Source organism: Squalius cephalus, assembly GCF_949319135.1.
Source record: "Squalius cephalus genome assembly, chromosome: 2".
Taxonomy (NCBI): Eukaryota; Metazoa; Chordata; class Actinopteri; order Cypriniformes; family Leuciscidae; genus Squalius; species Squalius cephalus.
In genome coordinates, this window is record NC_137123.1 from 62,075,719 (window position 1) to 62,096,355 (window position 20,637).

The 20,637-nt window shown below is 41.5% G+C and overlaps 1 protein-coding gene across 2 annotated transcripts in view; it reads left to right on the top strand.

Annotated features, from left to right (window-relative positions):
• LOC307146818 (CD48 antigen-like) overlaps positions 1-20,637 on the top strand; it is a 122,194-nt gene that overhangs the window by 91,941 nt on the left and 9,616 nt on the right. The window contains exons 2-3 of one of the 2 annotated variants that reach the window (XM_079851118.1): positions 9,472-9,768; positions 10,367-10,624. In XM_079851118.1, the coding sequence (XP_079707244.1) occupies positions 9,472-9,768; positions 10,367-10,624 (555 nt within the window). The remainder of the gene's footprint in view (positions 1-9,471; positions 9,769-10,366; positions 10,625-20,637) is intronic. The other variant, XM_079851119.1, reaches the window with a different exon arrangement.

Consider the following 20,637-nt stretch of genomic DNA (forward strand, 5'->3'; position numbering starts at 1 on the left):
TGTAATAATAACTCAACAAAAACATTATACCATTTTAGAAATATGTATTCAACAATAACACCAGTACATAAAATGTATGGGCACAAATATGTAAACAGTTTACTCAAGACTCCACAGTAAGTGCAAAATGTGTAAGTGACGTGTGCCAGGAAGAAACCTAAATAGCCAACAGACTAAAGAAGACATACATGAACAGCATGTATTCAATCCATTTTTGAGCCACACAAGACCTTGCTGTCAGTGTCAGGGAGCTCAATCTGAGAAAAGAGCATGAAAAATGAAAATAAACTCTAGTGTCAACACATTTAGAAGAACCATCTCAAAATGAATAGGCTACTCAGTGAATTGGACTGCCCAGCATTAGATGCATGTGCTGCAGCTCTATGGCAAATCATTACAGTTGAATAGCACAATACTGCATATTGACATCATTAATTAACAGTGAATATTTTGAACACCTTATATATTTATTGTATTAAAGTTTAAATGCAAAAGAAAAGGCATGAGAGTCGGGTGTTTTTGTCAATTTTAAGTTTTAATTTAAAATGTTTGCAATTTAATACATGGTTAAATATTTCAACACTTGCTTGAGCAACTTAATATATAAATCTATTTAGAAGTAATGCATTGAATAATACGTTGTTTAAATTGTGTTAACGTGAATACGTCTATTAAAGAGTATATATGTGTATAAAGAGAATCGCGTATATAGAATTTTTTTTTTTTTTTTTTTTATAACAGTTGCTGATAACTTCTGTATTTGAAATAAAAATAGTGAGTATGTGTTTGTGGTACAGCCGTGGATCAGTTACACACTGCAAACGCAGCATATGTGAAAGCACTATAGCGTGCTGCTCCTGCACCGCATACACACTGCACACGGAGTATGTGTGAAGCAGGCGTTAACCTCTGCTTTCTCATCTTACACATCACACGCCACTGTTATGGTGGCCTTTTCAGTAGATTTACTCCCTAACATTGTTGTGGAAACATAATAAGCATGGAAACTAAAATATGGTAGTATCGCGCTACAGCGCACATTCTGCAGTTCTAGTGGCGCCTCAGTGTAAAACTCGACGTAGAGGAGACCGGGGACAGTTGCAACAGGGGATGGTTGCAACATGTCATTTTTCTCCAATCAGAAACAAGCTAGAGTGATGACACTCATACTGTACATGCACAGTTAGACCCTCCCCCCACCAAAAAGACAGTAGACATATTCAACATCTGCTGCTGCATTTATTGAACAAAACTTGTTTTGGAGGTATGAAAGTAAAATTTTTCATGAGATATATTTTTGTCATACTGTCCTGAAATTTTGTATGAATTAATCAAAACCTACTTAGTTTGAATTATTGTTTTGTTGACTTTTAAGTGACATGGTTAGCATGTGTCAAAGTCAGTGTGTCTAGCAGGAATATGATGATCTGTCATGGCTGATAGGGTCGGGGACGGTTGCAACAAGTTATAAATTGCATGTTTAATAAAACTTTGTTGCATTGCAAATTGTTCAATTCTTCCTGTCTGACACTGAAATATGGAGAGATTGAATAGCATCTGTAACACCTGATCACTGAATCTATGTAGGCCTATGTTCTACACATGAACTAACAAAACTCAATAACTGTTATTTGATAAATATGACTAAATAAATAAATTATAGGCTACAATAATATTATTTAAATAAATAATACTATAATATTATAGTAGGCCTAAAACAGTTAATATTTTCAGAATTCTATGCTCATTGAGACAAAAAGCTAAAGTTAATTAATGAAATTTAAGGTATTTTTAACATGTTGCAACTGTCCCTGGGTTGTGTTGCAACTGTCCCCTGGGTCGGGGTCAGTTGCAACATCTGACTTCTTCCATTCAAATAAATACTGTGAACGATATGTCATATATAATCATCTTTAAATGGTATGGGTAATTAGCAGACATATGCAAGTTTAATATATACAAATTTGGTTGGTCTAGTCCAAATAGTCTCCGAGTAACTGAGAGAAATGCAAAAAGTGTTGCAACTGTCCCCGGTCTCCCCTACATTCACATCACATGTTAATGCAGCGGTGGAGTTACACTCACAGGACACTGCACTTATTCACAATCACAAAAGTTCATTATTTGCTTGTGCTTTAAAGCTTTGCCGGGTAAACATTTCATTGGCGTTTGGTGCAGGGGAAAAAGCTCAAAGGAACGGCGGTGTAGGCTACATCAATGAACACCTACATCTAAAAATGCCGAGATTGCCCGAGTTGCTCGGCAGCTATTGAAGGAACGCAAAATAAAAGCAACCTGGACTAGAGATTGCAAGGTGTTGATAAGATTGAATGGCCCCTCGCCTGAAGTGGAGAAAGTGTTGATGATTAGGGAGCTGAAAGATCTGGACCGCTACAAATGAAGATGATGGCAAACATGCTTTTTGGGAATATAGGAACTTTGGGCCAGGTGAAGACCAAAGGATTAGTCACGTTTTTGGCCGGATATATATATTTTATTTTTTTGCTTTTTTTGAGAGGCGCTCGAAAAGCTTCTATCCTTGGCCGATGTTTAATTAGTTTTGAAGGGAGTTCGGTGCGCCTATGGGAACAAGGTAGGAAACACTTTTCTACTTTGACTATGACTGTATATAGTAGGGCTATTTTTTTTATGTAATGCATAGATTTAAATATTGAGGGGGTTATCTCCCTCCATCCCCCCCACAAACTACGCCCCTGCGATAGACTACAAGCTGTATGATTTTGAATGCAATATTGATCCAGAAAATCACTGCTTTAACACAATTAATTCCATGTGTGATTACTATACAGAAGAAAAGTTTAATGATACAGTTAGCCTGGACAGTAATTATACATTTTAATTGTAGGAGTTTGTATGCAAACTTTACCAAGATCCAGGAATACTTACGGTCTTTAAAACATAGATTTCTGTAGATTTCTGTATGGAAGGTTATGAATTGCATCATTGCAGTAGAAGAGATAAGAGGGGAGGCGGTGTTGCCTTATTTGTGACCACTGATTTGAAATGCAGAATTGTAGAATGTATGACAACAGCCATTAATGATTTATTTGAATGTATTACAGTGGAGATTGATATGGAAAAGAAGAGGAATGTTGTTGTTACATGCATTTACAGAACACCTGGGTCAAAAATTGAAACATTCAATGAACAGCTAGAAAAGGTGTTATGTCAGCTGAATGAAAAGAAAAAATATATTTTGTGTAGGGACACAAACATAGATTTGTTGAGTGTGAATAGACAAGTTGCAGCTAGTGATTATTTGGAGATGCTATACAGTAGAGGGTTGTTTCCATTGATCACCGAGCCAACTCGGATAACAACAATATGTTCGACATTGATCGACCATATCTTCACAAATGTTTTAGAAAGTAAAACCAAGAGTGGTTTGGTGATCAATGATATAAGCGACCATTTACCTGTTTTTTGTGTTTTGGATTGTCAATGAGAAGGAAGCTGGCTGTAAGACTAAATATGTTAGAAAAAGGACAAATGAAGCAATTTGTAGATTTTGAAATGACTTGAGTGAGCAAGACTGGAAAGAGGTGTATGTCGGGGAAGTAAATGCAGCATATGAAGCTTTTCTAGATAAATATCTTACATTATATGAAAGGCATTGTCCATATGTGCAAAGATATAAGGACAGCTTTAGCAAAAACCCTTGGATTACTAGGGGACTACAGAATGCATGCAAAAAGAAGAATAAACTTTATAGAGATTTTATCAAATTTAGGTCAAAAGAAGCAGAAATGAAGTATAAGCTGTATAAAAATGAATTAACAACAATAATGAGACAAGCGAAAAAAGATTACTTTGGTAGCCTATTAGAAAAAAACAAAACTGATATTAAAGGAACATGGAATATTTTGAATAAGCTGATTGGGAAAAGTACATTAGGTCAGGACAGTACACCACACCATTTCATAAACGAGGATAATAAGAAAATTAAAAACTTAAACGAAGTAGTAAATTAATTTAATTCCTTTTTTGTAAATGTGGGACCCAAGCTAGCAGAGAATATTGAAAAACATAACTCAGGGCCACAGAATGGAGGGATAAGGGGGAGTAGAGTACTCCAATCAATGTTTCTTGGAGATGTTAGTGAAAATAAAATTCTATCTATAGTAAATGCATTAAAAAACAAGACATCTACAGATACGGATGGGTTAGATATGATCATTGTGAAAAAAAACATTGATTGTATTGTTAAACCTTTAAGTTACATATTTAATCTTTCATTTCAAACAGGGATCTTCCCTAATAGGATGAAGGTAGCAAAGGTGGTCCCACTATACAAAGACGGTGATAAGCATATGTTTACAAATTATAGACCAATTTCGTTATTATCTCAATTTTCTAAAGTCCTTGAAAAAAAATTTGTGCAAAAATTAGATGAATTTATTGAAAAAAAAACAGTTGGATTCCGACCATGAATATAGTTGAGGACATAGTAAATGCAACTGACAACAAGAAACACACAATAGGTGTTTATTGACTTAAAGAAAGCATTTGATACAATTGATCATTCAATCTTGTTATTAAAGCTACAATTATATGGTGTGAGAGGAATAGTATTGGATTGGTTAAGTAGTTATTTGAACAAAAGACAACAGTATGTTCAGTATAATAATAACAAATCCAATAATATGCAAATTCAATGTGGTATACCGCAAGGTTCAGTTTTAGGACCAAAATTATTTATACTTTACATTAATGACATTTGTGATGTATCTAAGTTATTGAATTTTGTTCTATTCGCAGATGATACAAACATTTACCTCTCAGGAAATGACTTAAATTAATTGGTAATTAGTATGGAACAAGAAATGGTTAAAGTGAAGGAATAATTTGACATTAATAGGTTGTCGTTAAATCTAAAGAAAACAAAGTTTATGATTTTTGGTAATAGAAAAAAAGATGAAAGTATTGTACTATCAATAGCAGGAAAATAATGAAAGTTAGGGAAATTAGGTTTTTGGGTGTGCTACTAAATGAAGGGTTGACTTGGAAACCACATATCTCACACATACAAAAAAAGATATCTAGGAGTATTTTGTACTATAAGGTAAAACATGTGTTAGATTAAAAGGCATTGAGAACTTTGTATTGTGCACTGGTGTTGCCCTACATCAGCTACTGTGTGGAGGTATGGGGAAACACATACCAAAGCAACACAAAGTCACTCTTTCTATTACAAAAGAGAGTCATACGAATTATATTTAAAACAGATTATAGAGAGCACACAAATATCTTATTTTTTTGCTCTAAACTGTTACAATTTAAAGAATTGGTCGAATTACGGACACTTATTGTTATGTTTAAAGCAAAAGATAAAGTATTGCCCACAAACCTTCAACACTTGTTTATCCTTATAGAAAATGAGGGAAGAAGAAAGGGACATTTTAGGTATCAAACTGCAAGGACCACAGCAAAACAAAAGTACTTCAGTGGTGGGAGTGAAAGTTTGAAATTCTCTGCAAAATGAACTAAAGCAATGTAAAAATATATTTCAGTTTAAAAAAAGATTTAAAGAGAAAACAATGGATTTATATGAACACTTATAGAAATTGATGATGATGGTGGTTGTGATCATGGTTTGCTTTTGCTTTGGAATTTGTTTCAGGTTGATGTTTTGGTTTCTAGTTTGTTTCATTTGTTATCGTCATGCATTGACGGGGACTTGATATGTTGAGTTTTATTTTATTTTTTTTATTGTTGAGGGGGCAGGAAATATAAGATATTCTTCACCCTGCCTCCTTTTCATCATGGTTTTATAAATTATATATATGAGGATGATGAAGTAAGTTTTGTTAGAAAATAACCATGAATGAAATAAACATAATCAATCAATCAATCAATCAAAAAATCAATCATAGATGCTAAGAAATTTAATAGTTGTAATAGTTGTTCTAATAAGAGAATGGATGATATGTTACTTTGCCGGACTAGGTCAGAATCAGTGATGCGCGGGTCAATGTATAAACAACCCGCACACGACCGACGTTTTCAACTAACCAGTCCGCAACTCGGACCGCAAAAAAAAAAGAAGAAAATATTGTACCCGACCCGCTTCCTGACCTGCATTTTTTAAAAGTAGTAAATGCATAGCAAGAAGTACACATGACAAAGCCAGCACTTTGGTCATCATCTTTCATTATTTTGGCAAATGTCTCCCACACTTTGTGTATTTGCGGAGCTTCCACTCCTCAGTCTTCACCTTTTCTCTTGCCGCCTCCATCTCTACCTGCAGACTGTGCTCGTGCGTCATCTTCGCGCCAGTTATTCAGCCAATAAAGTGTAGGCCTATGTATTTCATAGAAAATTGTGGAGCATGTGAGCGGAGTGGAGCGGGAGCGAGCGGGGAGCCCGAGCGGGCGGATCTTGGACAGAGCGCAGAGGACGGAGCGTCGCCCTATTTCCCCAATTCTCCAATTTCGCTCCGCGCACACCACTGAAGCATGCTCAGTCTAGCCTGACTCAGTCTGCTGTTGATGACTGCAAGATGGATTCTATTTACAGTCAAAACTTGGCTCAATAATGGAGTTCAAAAAGTAGCCTACTTCAAAAAGGAAAATAAGAAGTCATACAGGTGTACTATAATATAGGCTAAAACTAACTATAATGTGGTAGAAGAAAACGAATGTGGAGACATCGTTTCAGTCAGTAAAGATTAATTTTGGAATCTAAAAAGACGCATCTCTCGAAAACACGCAGTGTGCTATGAGAACACGCTGGGAAGAAAGCAAAAGGTTAGCAAATTGAATAGGCCTAACAAAGTGTAAATTAAATATAGCGTAATATTCAAACAATTGATACAAGCCCATTTAAATTTTAATCCTGCGCGCTGCGCAAAAATTCAGTTATAAGAATGTTGGCCTAATAGTTAATTTAGTCTACTTTGTCAAACTGTAAACTCTTGTCAAACTGTAACCTACAACTGTCACCCAACCAAAATCACACACACACACTGTTTAAAAGCCAAAATGACAAGAAAAAAACATAAAAACGAATGAAAAATGATAACCGCAATGCATTGCAATGGACGAGGAAGCAGAGAATGTCCAAGTGTATTGGGTTAGCTATGCGTACTGTGATTGGCTCATCGCGTTTGGGGGCGTGGCTTAGCCATTGGTCAATTAGCATACATGCGCAGGGAAAAATAAATGTAGAAATGTGGAAATACAGAAATAAATAAATGTAGAAATGTGGAAATACAGAAATAAATAAATGTAGAAATGTGGAAATACAGAAATAAATAAATGTAGGAATAAATAAATGTATAAATAAATACATATATAAATATATAAATAAATAAATATAAATACATAAATATATAATTGTATAAATACATAAATAAATACATATAGAAATGCATAAATAAATACATGTAAAAATACAGAAATAGCCATTTATATTACCAAAATGTATTTATTTTTACTATTATTTCTGCATTTATTTATTTATTTCTACTTTTATTTATTTATTTATTTATTTTTCGTTCTGTCATTTTTAGTCCTTCATATCCCTAAAGAACCCGCGTATCTAACAGTAGTTCCGCATTACATTAATTAATTTGCACGCGAGTTTTATTTATTTTTATACCGTGTAATCTATAGACAGTAAAAGAAAGGTGTATTCTCCGTTTAAATTCGTGCACCGAACCGTGACGCCCGTACCAATTCGGTTCGATACGAATACATGTACCGTTCCGCCCCTACTATATATACAGCCCCATATATATACAGTGCCCTCCACAATTATTGGCACCCCTGTTTAAGATGTGGTCGTAGACTTCTAAAAATTCTCCTTTTTTTAAAACAACATAGAACCCAAATGCAAAAAAAGAGAAAAATCCAACCTTTCATTTAAGTACATTACTTTGGTGGTAAAAAAAAACAAAAAACAAAAAAAACCACACATTTAGAAAAAAAAAAACCTTGAAATCATGTGTCCCACAATTATTGGCACCCCTAACAATTCCGCTGAAAAATGTAATTGATTTTTTTTTTTAAATATATTTTTCTGTAGTTGCTAAAGTTGGTCAGGGTATCTAGGAACTTTTAATTAGTAATTCATGACTTCCTGTTTCCCTGGGGTATAAATATGACATGACACAGAGGCCTAATTCTCTTACCCATTTGTCAACATGGCAAAGACAAGAGAACACACCATTCAAGTAAGGCAGATGTGTCGACCTTCATAAGTCAGGCAATGGCTACAAGAAAATAGCCACTCGCCTTAACTTGCCCGTATCTACAGTCAGAGGAATCATTAAGAAGTTTAAAACAACTGGAACAGTGACAAACAAGGCTGGAAGAGGTCCCAAGTTTATCTCTGCACAACGCACAGTGATGAGGATGGTAAGAGAAGTAAAAAAAAAAGTCCTAAGCTCACTGTCACAGAATTGCATCAAAGAGTGGCCTCTTGGGGTCACAAAGTCTCCAAAACAACCATCTGACGCTCTCTACATGCCAACAAGCTGTTTGGGAGGCATGCAAGGAAAAAGCCTTTTCTCACTAACACTCACAAACGTAAACGTCTGGAGTTTGCTAAGCGGCACTGGGACTTCAACTGGGATCGTGTGCTTTGGTAAGATGAGACTAAGATTGAGCTTTTTGGCAACAAACACTCTAAGTGGGTCTGGAGTAAAACAAAAGATGAGTATGCCGAAAAGCACCTCATGCCCACCGTGAAGTATGGTGGAGGATCTGTGATGCTGTGGGCCTGTTTCTCTTCCAAAGGCCCTGGGAAACTTGTTAGGGTGCATGGAATTATGAACGCTTTGAACTACCAGGACATTTTAAATAAAAACCTGATGGCCTCTGCCAGAAAGCTGAAGATGGGTCGTCATTGGGTCTTTCAGCAGGATAATGATTCAAAACATGTGGCAAAATCTACACAAAAATGGTTCAGCAGTCACAAACTCAAGGTCCTCCCATGGCCATCTCAGTCCCCAGACCTCAACCCAATCGAAAACCTGTAGGGCGCGCTAAAGAGGAGAGTGCATAAGAGAGGACCCAGGACACTGGATGATCTAGAAAGATTGTGCAAAGAATGGTCAAAGATCCCTCTCTCTGTGTTCTCCAATCTTGTGAAATGTTATGAGATTAAGTGCTGTCTTGTTGGCAAAAGGGGGTTGTACAAAGTATTAACATCAGGGGTGCCAATAATTGCGGGACACATTATTGCAAGGTTTTTTTTTTACCACCAAAGTAATGTACTTAAATAAAAGGTTGGATTTTTCTCTTTTTTTTGCATTTGGGTTCTATGTTGTTTAAAAAAAAGGAGATTTTTTTTTAAGTCCTTGACCACATCTTAAACAGGGGTGCCAATAATTGTGGAGGGCACTGTATATATATATATATATATATATATATATATATATATATATATATATATGAGACTTGCTTTTTGAATGTTGACTAACATAATCTCTCATATTTTAATTATTAGGTACAGAGGTGGTGGGTGCACTGGGTGGTGAAGTTTCCTTTGGTCCAGATAAACCTCTTCCTGCTCCTGTCTCCAGCATCACATGGAAACACATTAAAGGTGGTGAAACTGTTAAGGCGATTGAATGGGAAGACGGAGAAACTACAGCCCCGAATCCGAGATTCACAGGCATCACAGATCTTGATACGAAGACTGGAAAAATCACGATTAAGACACTAAAATTCGAACATAGTGGAGATTATACCATTGACATCAGCGGAAAAGAGCAGGCACAAAGATTCACATTGACTCTAATGGGTGAGTGAATATTGATTATTGAAATACTTTTTAAAAGCCTAATTTTATTATCATATTATTATAAAGTTTTTTTTGTAATAGCATAAGAAGTGTTACTTTGTTCCATAGTTTTATTTATTTTTTATTTGTTTAAAGGCTAGATAAAATTTAAATGTAACAACAATAATTATTATTATTATTATGCTGACAAAAATAAAAGTATGTGTGGCATTCTGTGATGTTTCTTGGAATACAATAGAAATACCAAGACATATGACTAGTAACATGGTGAACTTATACTTGGAAATATCTTGGAGTACAATGAATCATGGTACAGTGGTGGTATCTGAATCTTATATCTTTGTATTTTGTGACAATACAATGGTACTGATATTCATGCACTATGGCATTTACATTACTTTAAGGTACTACTACCATGGTACACGTCCAAATGAACAATTTAGTAAAATAGTAAAAAAAAAAAAAATTGTAAGTGATAGTTTTACTAATAAAAAAAAACATGTCACACTTTTTCCAAGGCTAGTGTTGTTGTTTTTAATCATATTTTGTTTTCTCTGTGGACTGAACATTAATTGAATTTTCATTGTTTCTTTCACAGAGCCGGTCCCCCAACCTGAGATTAAATTAGAGCCGAGTGATAACCCTGGTGTTGTGTATTTAAGATGCGAGTACAGTGAGAAAATCATCTGGAGGAATTCTACTGGACAAACACTGACGGGTTCGAAAATCTTTCCAAAAGGAGAGTCCATTACAGTTAAAAAAAATGGAAATCCAGCAGACTTCTACACCTGTACACTCTGGAATAAAGCAGGTAGTAAGACCAGTGAACGGGCCTATGAGAAAGATCTGTTTAAAGGTAAGACTCAACATAACTTACTATAGAGCAAAGTCCCTGAGATTCCCAATAATTTTTATGTTTAGCTGGTGCTGAGATGTTCCTTCTGTTCAGAAGTTGTATTTACATTCACAAGTGTTTGGACACACATCACACTTTTATTAGATAATAAAATATCAAAGTAAGTGTAATTTATTTTAAAGGACAACATATAGCAGTTCAACGGATCACAAAATTCACGGTTTTGATCATTTTACGGTTTTTGAGCCACGGACTGGATCATTTTTAGGATCAGCTAGAAAAAAAATATTTTGGGAGTGGGGGGGGTAACTTTGCTCTTCATTCATTGCTTAAAGGGCACCTATTATGCAAAATTCACTTTTACATGGTCAGTCTTTCCCACAGATTAGAAAGCAGTTAGCGTGGTGTGGCGTGGGGTGACGGGTTAGGGTTTTATTACTGTAAAAGCATCATATTGTTATTATGATTTTTACTTAACTATATAGCTAGTAATTCTGTCAACTTTTCTTTTACTTATATTTGTGAAATAAAATGTATATAGATGTTTATATATGTAAGCCTAATTGAACTGTTATTACACAAACAAAATCTACCACACTATCATCATGTGTTTTGAACAGTACAGCAGTGTTCTTTGACATACCTTGAACTACAGTAAATACCATGATATGTGCTAATCATTCAGTACCAGGTATACTGAACAATTACATCACTGTATTTTGGCAGTACTATGGTACACTAATGATATCAGATCATGAAACCATGGTGCTTTATAAGTACTTTCAAGAATACTGTGATACATGTCCAAAAACATGGAAGTACAATTTTTTTTTTTTTTTTTTTTAAACGTTATGGTTCGTATTACAATTGTAATAAATATGCAACATTCGCAATGAACGTAAACAAAATGGTGGCAGTAAATCTTGCTTATGAAAGACCAACTCTGCTGTTTATTTGCGGTTTCTGTTTTCAAACTTCCTCTATAATCTCTGTTCTTACAGTGTCACAGTTTATTTTTAAAAATGTAATTCTAGTTATTTAAATTGTGTTTCTCAGGGTTGAATTTGTTTATAACCTTAATATAAAAATATATTTTTTTTTGCCTTAGGTTTTGAGTTTTGAGTTTTAAGTTTGTCATTTGGATTTCCATTGTTTTGATCTGCTTGGTTTTTATCCTCCTTTTCCTTTTTATACCACCTTTATATGGTAAGAATATTGTGTTTAATCTTTAAAACATTTGAAACATATATCTGTGCTTATCATTTGCTTAAAACTCAAAACAAACATTCGATCCGCTGGGTAATCTGCCATTTGCAACCTGTTTTACTTCCATAATATGACATTGTTCTGTGCAAAATCAGATATTCAGAAAGAAAACAAATTAATTTTGTTGTTTAACAAAAAAAATGGAGCCAATGTTGCTAAAGGTTAACATTAAAAAAAGGAAGATGAAAGATTGTGATGAGAAACATTTTTAGAACATCATTTATGAATTCACTGACTCTTCCTGTGTGTATGTGTGGTAGAGGTCTGACACGCTAAGCCCATTCGGGCCGGCCTCGGGCCATTTTCTTTTTTTTTTCACAGATCGGGCTTGGGTCGGACTCTGGCTTATTTAGCTTCTCTCCTTTCATTGTGCCCATAATATAAGTGAACATAGTGACACGCGTCACATAGTGTGTGTGAAATATTGTTATATTTATTATAGCCTATTATAAATATTATACATCGCCTAAGCAGCACAAACGCAATACGCATATAGCCTACGTACTCATCACTCACGTGCATTAACAGGTGACATTTGACCATACAGAGGATCAGGGAGAAGTTGGATTATTATTTTTTTTTTACTTTTTTAATTTACAATATATTATATTATTATTTAACATTAGCCAGTTGGCGAAGAGTTCTTCTTTTTTGAACATTGTTTTGAACATTGTTCTTCAGTTACTTAAAAGCAAAGAAACATAGGCTGTTTATTTTTTGCGGTTGGATCCTGTAGCGTTATATTCTCTACTGCATGCTTTATGCTTCTCTCTAATGCAGCCTTTCTCAAAGTGGGTGCCCCCTGACTGTGAACTGAAGCGCGTGTTGGCTGGCGCTGAGCCAGAGACAAGCACGCTCAGAACTGTCTATCACAACTTTTCAGTGTTTTCAGCCACATAATGTTTATTTTAGGTTTCAGACATATAAGTACTAAAAAAACAATACATTTAGAGTTTGTAAAATACACACTGATGTCAAAGGAAGAGGCAATAATAATCCTTTCCATTATAATTAGTTTTATTCATATCAGATACACATTGTGTAAGTAATTTAAACATTGTGTAAAGTTTACTCTATTCTTCTCCCAGTTCACCTGCCACTTACTTTTATGTATTTTGGGAGAAGTGGATGAATTCACGTCTTGTAAATCCAACAGATCCGATTCTCTGAACTGCGTCTGCGGCACAAACTGTACTGGTTACTCACGTAACCTCGGTTCTCTCTAGTAGAGGGAACGAGTATTTGCGTAAGCTAGCTTACGCTACGGGAAAAGTCATCTTTTTCTCGAGATACTGAAGCCAAAAATGATCCTTAATTTTCATTTATTGTCAACGCAGTGCAGCAGCGGCTAGCAGAGCTAGAGCGGGCAATCCTGCGCGCTCACTGGCTGCCGCGCGGCAACTGCTTTAGCCTACCAGTGAGCCAGGCGTGACGTCACGCCCAATGAGGGCAATGAGCCAATGAGCGTCACAGCCCGCCAGAATGGGCGGCGTCAGAGCGTATATAAGGGGGGCTCGGAGGCTAAAACTCTGGTTTCTGTCGACTGAAGCGACATGAGCTCGTGGCGTGAGCACGGCAGGGAAAGCAAATACTCGTTGCCTCTACTAGAGAGAACCGAGGTTACGTGAGTAACCAGTATCGTTCTCTTACGATAGGTTCTCTCATATTTGCGTAAGCTAGCTTACGCTACGGGAACCCCATTGTCAACGCCGTGCGCGCCTTGCATCCACACATAACTCCCGGGAAGCCCGAGGAGCATAGAAGTGGAAAAAACAGGTGGCCAGCGGGGTGGGCTAACACATGTTCATAAGCACACATAGGGAAGAAATAGAGCGGCGTGGCCGGTCTATATATCACTGACATACCCTAAAGGTGCAGCTCGACCAGGAGAGCTAAATTGAGTAATTAGCCTGCGCACATAAAACTGAGCAGGGCATAAACATGACTTAGACTGACAGAAGTTTAGCCTGCAGGGCGGGAACTTCCAGGTTATAGAACCTAACAAATGTAGAGGGGGAGGCCCAGCCCGCCGCCATACAAATGTCATGAATGGAAATTCCGCTGGACCATGCCCACGATGAGGCCATGCCTCTGGTGGAATGAGCCCGTATGCCCAAAGGGCACTGCAGGTTTTTGGACGCATAAGCTGCTGCAATAGCGTCCACTATCCATCTAGATAGCATCTGTTTCGAGGCGGCGAGACCCTTGGTGCGCCCTCCAAACGAAACAAAGAGCTGCTCCGAGAGCCTGAAGGCGGCGGAGCGCGTAACATAACACCCTAACGCAGGGCAAACAGGGCAAAGGAGGTTACTGCCATCCTCACTGCCAGACAGCGGCAGGGCTGAGAGGGAAATGACTTGAGCTCTGAAAGGAGTACCCAACACCTTGGGGACATAGCCGTGCTTCGGTTTGAGAATGACTAACGAGTCATTAGGTCCAAACTCAAGACACGTCGCGCTAACAGATAGCGCATGTAAGTCACCAACGCGTTTTACTGAAGCCAGGGCTAACAGAAAAACAGTTTTAAACGTCAGGTATTTCAACTCCACAGAGTCCAGGGGTTCAAAGGGATAAGCTTTTAGGGCCTCTAGGACCAAAGACAGATCCCAGATAGGGACCGAGGGCGGCCGCAGAGGATTCAACCTCCTGGCCCCTCGGAGGAAACGGGTAATGAGTTCATTTCTTCCTAATGCGCGGCCGCGCGCCGAGTCGGCGAACGCAGCAATCGCTGCAACATAAACCTTGAGCGTGGAGGGGGACCTGCCCGCGTCCAAGAGCTCTTGGAGGAAGTTCAAAACCTGTGGAACCCCACAAGATTGAGAGTTTAGACTCTTTCCCGCGCACCATTTGTTAAACACTGACCATTTAGACGCATAGAGCCGCCTCGTAGAGGGAGCTCTGGACTGCGCGATCGTGTTAACTACCCCTTCTGGCAGATCAACGAATATCTGTTGATTTCCCACGCATGCAGAGACCAGTGCTCTGGATGGGGATGTAGAATTGAGCCTCGGGCTTGAGAGAGAAGGTCTATCCTCACCGGAATCGGCCATGGGGCTGTGTCTGACAGCTCCGTCAGCTCTGGGAACCACGGTTGGTTTTCCCAGTGCGGGGCTATAAGGAGCACCGTGCAGCGCGTCTCCCTGATCTTCGCTATCACTTGTGGCAGCATCGAGATCGGGGGAAAAGCGTACAACAGGACGCTGGGCCAGACTTGGGCCAGCGCATCCTCGCTCATCGAGAAGAACCTCTGGCACTGAGCGTTCTCGCTCGTGGCGAAAAGTTCGACTTCTGCTTTGCCAAAGCGACGCCACAGCATCTGGACTGTTTGGCAGTGTAGAGCCCACTCCCCGGGGGGAACGTTGTCCCTGGACAGTCTGTCCGGGCCGTCGTTCAGGCGTCCGGGCACATGCGCGGCTCTCAGAGAGCGCAGTGAGCCCTGAGCCCAGACCAGAAGGCGCTCTGCCAGAGCGCGTAGGGTTCTGGATCTGATTCCGCCCTGAGGGTTCACATAGGACACCACAGACATGTTGTCCGTGCGGACTAGCACATGGTGCCCGTGCAGGTATGGGAGAAAGTGCTTCAGCGCCTTCTCGACCGCCAGCATCTCCAGACAGTTTATATGAAGGCTTTTCTCCTGGTCCGACCAGGGGCCGAAGACCGGACTGCCCTCGTGAAGCGCTCCCCAACCCAAGTTGGACGCGTCTGTCGAGACCACTTTGTGGTGTGAAATTACCCCCATCGTAACTCCCTGTTGGTACCACTCGGCTGCCAGCCAGGGCTGAGACACAGCCCTGAGTCACGCTGACTCGAGTGCAACCTGACATCCACTGTTTGCGGGGCACTTTCAAATTCAGCCAGCATTGGAGCGGGCGCATTCGCAGTAAACCGAGCTGCAGAACTACTGCAGCTGATGCCATATGGCCCAGCAACCTCTGGAATGCTTTCAGGGGGAAACACCTGCCTTTTTGAAAAGACGCGGCGAGGTGTCTAACACGGCGCGCGCTGTGTTGACAGCCTGGCCGTCATAGCCACCGAGTCCAGTTCTATTCCCAGAAAGGAGATTGACTGGCTGGGGATTAGAGAGCTCTTGGCCCAGTTCACAGAAAGACCCAGGCTTTCTAGATGACTGAGAAGCGCTGTCTTGTGAGAAGTAAGCTCTTCTGATTGCGCCAGAATGAGCCAATCGTCCAGATAGTTCAAAATTTGCATCCCCTGCATTCTCAGGGGAGCGAGAGCCGTATCCATGCACTTCGTAAACGTACGGGGTGCTAGAGACAGGCCAAACGGAAGGACGGTGTATTGATATACCTGGCCGTCAAATGCGAATCTCAAGAATGGCCTGTGACGGGGTATAATCTGAATCTGAAAGTATGCGTCTTTCAGATCGAGAGAAATAAACCAGTCCCTCGGGCGAATTTGCGCAAGGAATTGTCTGATCGTGAGCATTTTGAACGGCTGTCTCATGAGAGCTTTGTTCAAATATCTCAGATCTAATATAGGTCTGAGCACTCCGTCCTTCTTGGGAACAAGGAAATAACATCTGTAAAAGCCTGCCTCGGTAAAAGAAGGGTGAACTCGCTCTATCGCCCCTTTGCGTAACAGTTTCGCTATTTCTGTATGAAGCAGATGGGCTGCTTCTGTGTTCACTTTCGTCTCGATCCGAGCCCGAAAGCGCGGAGGAGGGCGAAGGAACTGCAGCGAATAGCCCCGTATTATTGTGTTCAGCACCCATTTCGACACGCCCGGAATAGCTCTCCATGCATTCGCACTCATGCCTAGGGGTCGAATGGCCTCTGGGTCCTGCCCGCTGCGCTGCGCGGGACAGGGGACCTGCAGCGGCGAAAGCGCGGTGCATGCACTGTCGGTGCTGGTGAACGGGGGCTCGCTGATAGCAACAGCCGGCTGAGTAGCGCTCATAGACACGGTCTCTAGGGACTGGGAGCGTGCTGTAGTGGGCAGCCCGAGGCACGAAGGCGGGGCGGGCATGGGAGTGTTTACAAGCGAGTGTGAGCGCTGGGGAGCGGGCACAGGACTCTTTATTAAAACACGGCCGGTGGCAGGGGGCTTTGTGAGATCTAGACCCTGAATATGTGAAGCAGAGCAGGCAGTGTGTAGGCGTGGGCACTGGGAAGTGGGCACATTTCCTACTTTTAACACTCGAGCGGCAAACGCGTGCTTTATGTGAGTGCGCTCTGTGGGATACACAGGGGAGATCGTGCTTGTGTGTAGAAATGAACACTGGGGTGTGGGCATGTTTACTACATTCATAACACTGTCGGCGTGAGCCGAATGACCAGACTTTATGCTCTTTTTGCGATTTATCTGGGTTGCCGTAAAAACGGTGTTTGAGTGCAGGCGAGCGAGTTGAAGAACTGGCTAGTTGGCTGCGGTGAACACTACTACAGTAGCCTTTACTAAGGGGACTGGCAGAGGAAGACAGATGAACTTTGACGGTGGTCTGGCCGCGGCGGGACTCAGTCGTCTTTTCCTCCCGGCGCGTGCTAGGAGGACTTTGCAGGCTCGGGTTTCAGCGAAACCGCGGGAGGCGGCCTGTGCTGGCTGGTAGAGCGCGACCTGGGGCGGCCACGCTGACGCTGCTGCGAAGGCGGAGGACGAGACGAGCGCTGAGTAGAGCTGAGTGCAGGAGGCTGTGTGTGAGAGCGGCCAGCAGCAGAACTTGAGCGGCGAGGCAGGAAGAGATTCATGGCCTGCGAAGCTTTCTGTACCTCCGAAAAACGGTCCACGAGGCCACTCACTGCTGGGTCGAAGAGGCCAGTGCGTGAGAGCGGGACCGTCGCACTGCGCAGGTCGGTCAAGGCGCTCTGATTGGGGCCCTTCTCGTCCAGCTGGCGGAGGAGATCGGCTTGGAGGATCTGAAGAACCGCCATTGTGTGCAGGGCTGAAGCGGCTTGTCCAGCGGCAGAGAAAGCGCGGCTGACAAACACCGAAGTAGTCCTGCAGGCTTTAGACAGGAAGGCAGACTTTGAGCGCCATCTCGCAGATGGGGGGCAAAGGTGCGCTGCGACCGCCTGTTCAACCGGAGAGATGTGATTATATCCCTTCTCTGTGGCTCTGTCCACGTGCGAGAGAGTCGACGAGGTTGGAGAGCGAAGTCTGGCTGAAACTGGAGCGTTCCACGACTTAGAGAGCTCCGCGTGGAGCTCGGGCAGGAAAGGCACTGGTCTGGACGCTGGCGTCTGGCGGTGGCTGGGCAGAAAGAACCCGTCGAGCCTGTTCGGTGCGGGCACCACAGGCGGGGACCATTCGAGGCCCAGGTGTTCGACGGCCATAGTGAGGAGGCGGAGAAGCTCGGCGTCCACACTGGCATGGGTCCTACCAGACTCTTTAGTAGAAGAAGAGGCGGAGTGGAGAGAACCGGACCACTCTTCGCTGTCAGACGCCAGTAGAGAACAGCTGTCTAGGATAGCGTCGTCCTCTGCTTCATCTGAGGCGACGGCATCGCGCGTGAGAGCCGGCGGCTGCGCGTCGGGAAGCGGGGCGGAGAGGGAGAGAGCGAGGCTCGCGGGAGGGGCTCCGGCGAAAGCCTGACTCGGGTCTCGGGTTCCGGTGGTCTCTGAGAGCGGTGCTTCTTCTTGCGCGGCCCAGAGACAGGAGGAGCGGGATCAGCGTTGAACAAGGCGAGTCGAGCCCGCAGGGTCGACATCGGCAGTTCTTCTCTCGGAGTGCAGCGAGCTTCGCTGAAGAGACAAAAATCAGAGTTTTAGCCTCTGAGCCCTCCTTATATATGCTCTGACGCTGCCCATTCTGGCGGGCTGTGACGCGCGAGGGCGCGACGTCACGCCTGGCTCACTGGTAGGCTAAAGCAGTTGCCGCGCGGCAGCCAATGAGCGCGCAGGATTGCCCGCTCTAGCTCTGCTAGCCGCTGCTGCACTGCGTTGACAATAAATGAAAATTAAGGATAATTTTTGGCTTCAGTATCTCGAGAAAAAGATGACTTTTCCCGTAGCGTAAGCTAGCTTACGCAAATACGAGAGAACCTCTCGTAAGAGAACTAAGATGGCGGCACCCATCGTGCATACAGCTCAACTAACACGATCGTTATAAAGGTGTTTAAACGACAAAACACTTCCACTTGAATATATTTGACAATCGGAATATCAGATAGTTCATGCCATATCTAACAAATTTGTGAATATTTTGAATAAAAAAGGAAAAATGACATAAAAGCAGATCATCATTCATTCAGCTCTGTTGTTGCTGCGGTGTGTCACGTGACAAGGAATGACGCGTCACCATGGAAACCATAAAGTGACACATTCTAAATAACGGTCGCTTTGAAAAACTCACGCTGGGGGGGGTCGCCAGAATATTTTAAACTTACGTGTGAAAGGGTTAAACATATGAACGGATTAATAAAATTGTAAATTCATTTTAGATAAATATATATATAAAATGAACCATAAAAATCCGTCTCACATCAGTAACTGTCATGACGTCCCCACCGGGGTTGCGTGACTGTGCAGTTGGCTACATTGTTTTATAATTTAACCGCGAAAATACATTTGATTTCACAAAGAGCAAAAAACAAGCAACAGCATCATGGATCGTTTTTTAAAAAGAAAAGCCCCACAAGAACCGGACAGTTTTTACTGTGAAATGGAGCCTCAGCCTACTACTTCCTCCACCAGCTCTGAGTCGGCACCAAAGGTCGCAAAGGTAGACAAGGCTAAAAAGAGAACATACAATGACAATTACCTAAAATTTGGCTTCATCAGTACTGGGGATGCAACGTGCCCTCTCCCTTTGTGTCTAATATGTGGGATGAAACTGTCAAACCAATGGATGGTTCCGAGCAAACTTAAAAGACACCTGACCACCAATCATCCATCACTTGCTGACAAGGATCCTGAATATTTTGTTAGAATGAAAAGTCAACAAAGCTGTCAAGAACAAATGATGATTAAATCCGCTAAAGTCTCGGAGAAGGCACTGGAAGCTAGCTACCTTGTAGCTGAAATAGTAGCTAAAACAAAGACGCCTCACACTATTGCAGAAACTGTAATTATGCCAGCATGTACAGCAATAGTGAACAAAATGCTAGGGCCTCAAGCTGCAAAAGAAATTTCTAAGGTCCCGCTGTCGGATTGTACAATAGGGAGGCGAATCAATGACATGTCTGTGGACATTGAAGATGTCGTTTTGGGGAAAATCAAGACAAATGGACATTTTTCTTTACAACTTGATGAGTCAACGGACGTGAGTGGGCACGCTCAGCTCTTGGCAAATGTTCGGTTTGTGGATGGGGACCGTATTAGAGAGAATTTTTTATTTTGCAAACCGCTGCCAAACAAAACAACAGGAGAAGAAATTTATCGTGTGACAACTGAGTATCTTGAAAAGGGAGGATTGAGTTGGAAGAACTGTATTAGTAACTGTACTGATGGTGCAGCTGCAATGACGGGCTGTGCCAAAGGTTTCATTAGCAGGGCCAAACAGCAAAACCCTGACATCCGAACAACCCATTGCTTCCTTCACAGAGAGGCACTTGCTGCAAAGACGCTCCCAAAAGAACTTTTGGACGTGCTTGACAGAGCAGTGGACATTGTTAATTTCATAAAGGTGCGCCCGTTAAAGAGCCGTCTGTTTTCGATTCTGTGCGAGGAAATGGGGGCAGAGCATCAGAGCTTGTTGCTCCACACGGCAGTCCGCTGGCTGTCACGGGGGAAGGTTTTGGGCCGATTGTGCGAGTTAAGAGAAGAACTGAGGGTCTTCTTGACAGAAGAAAA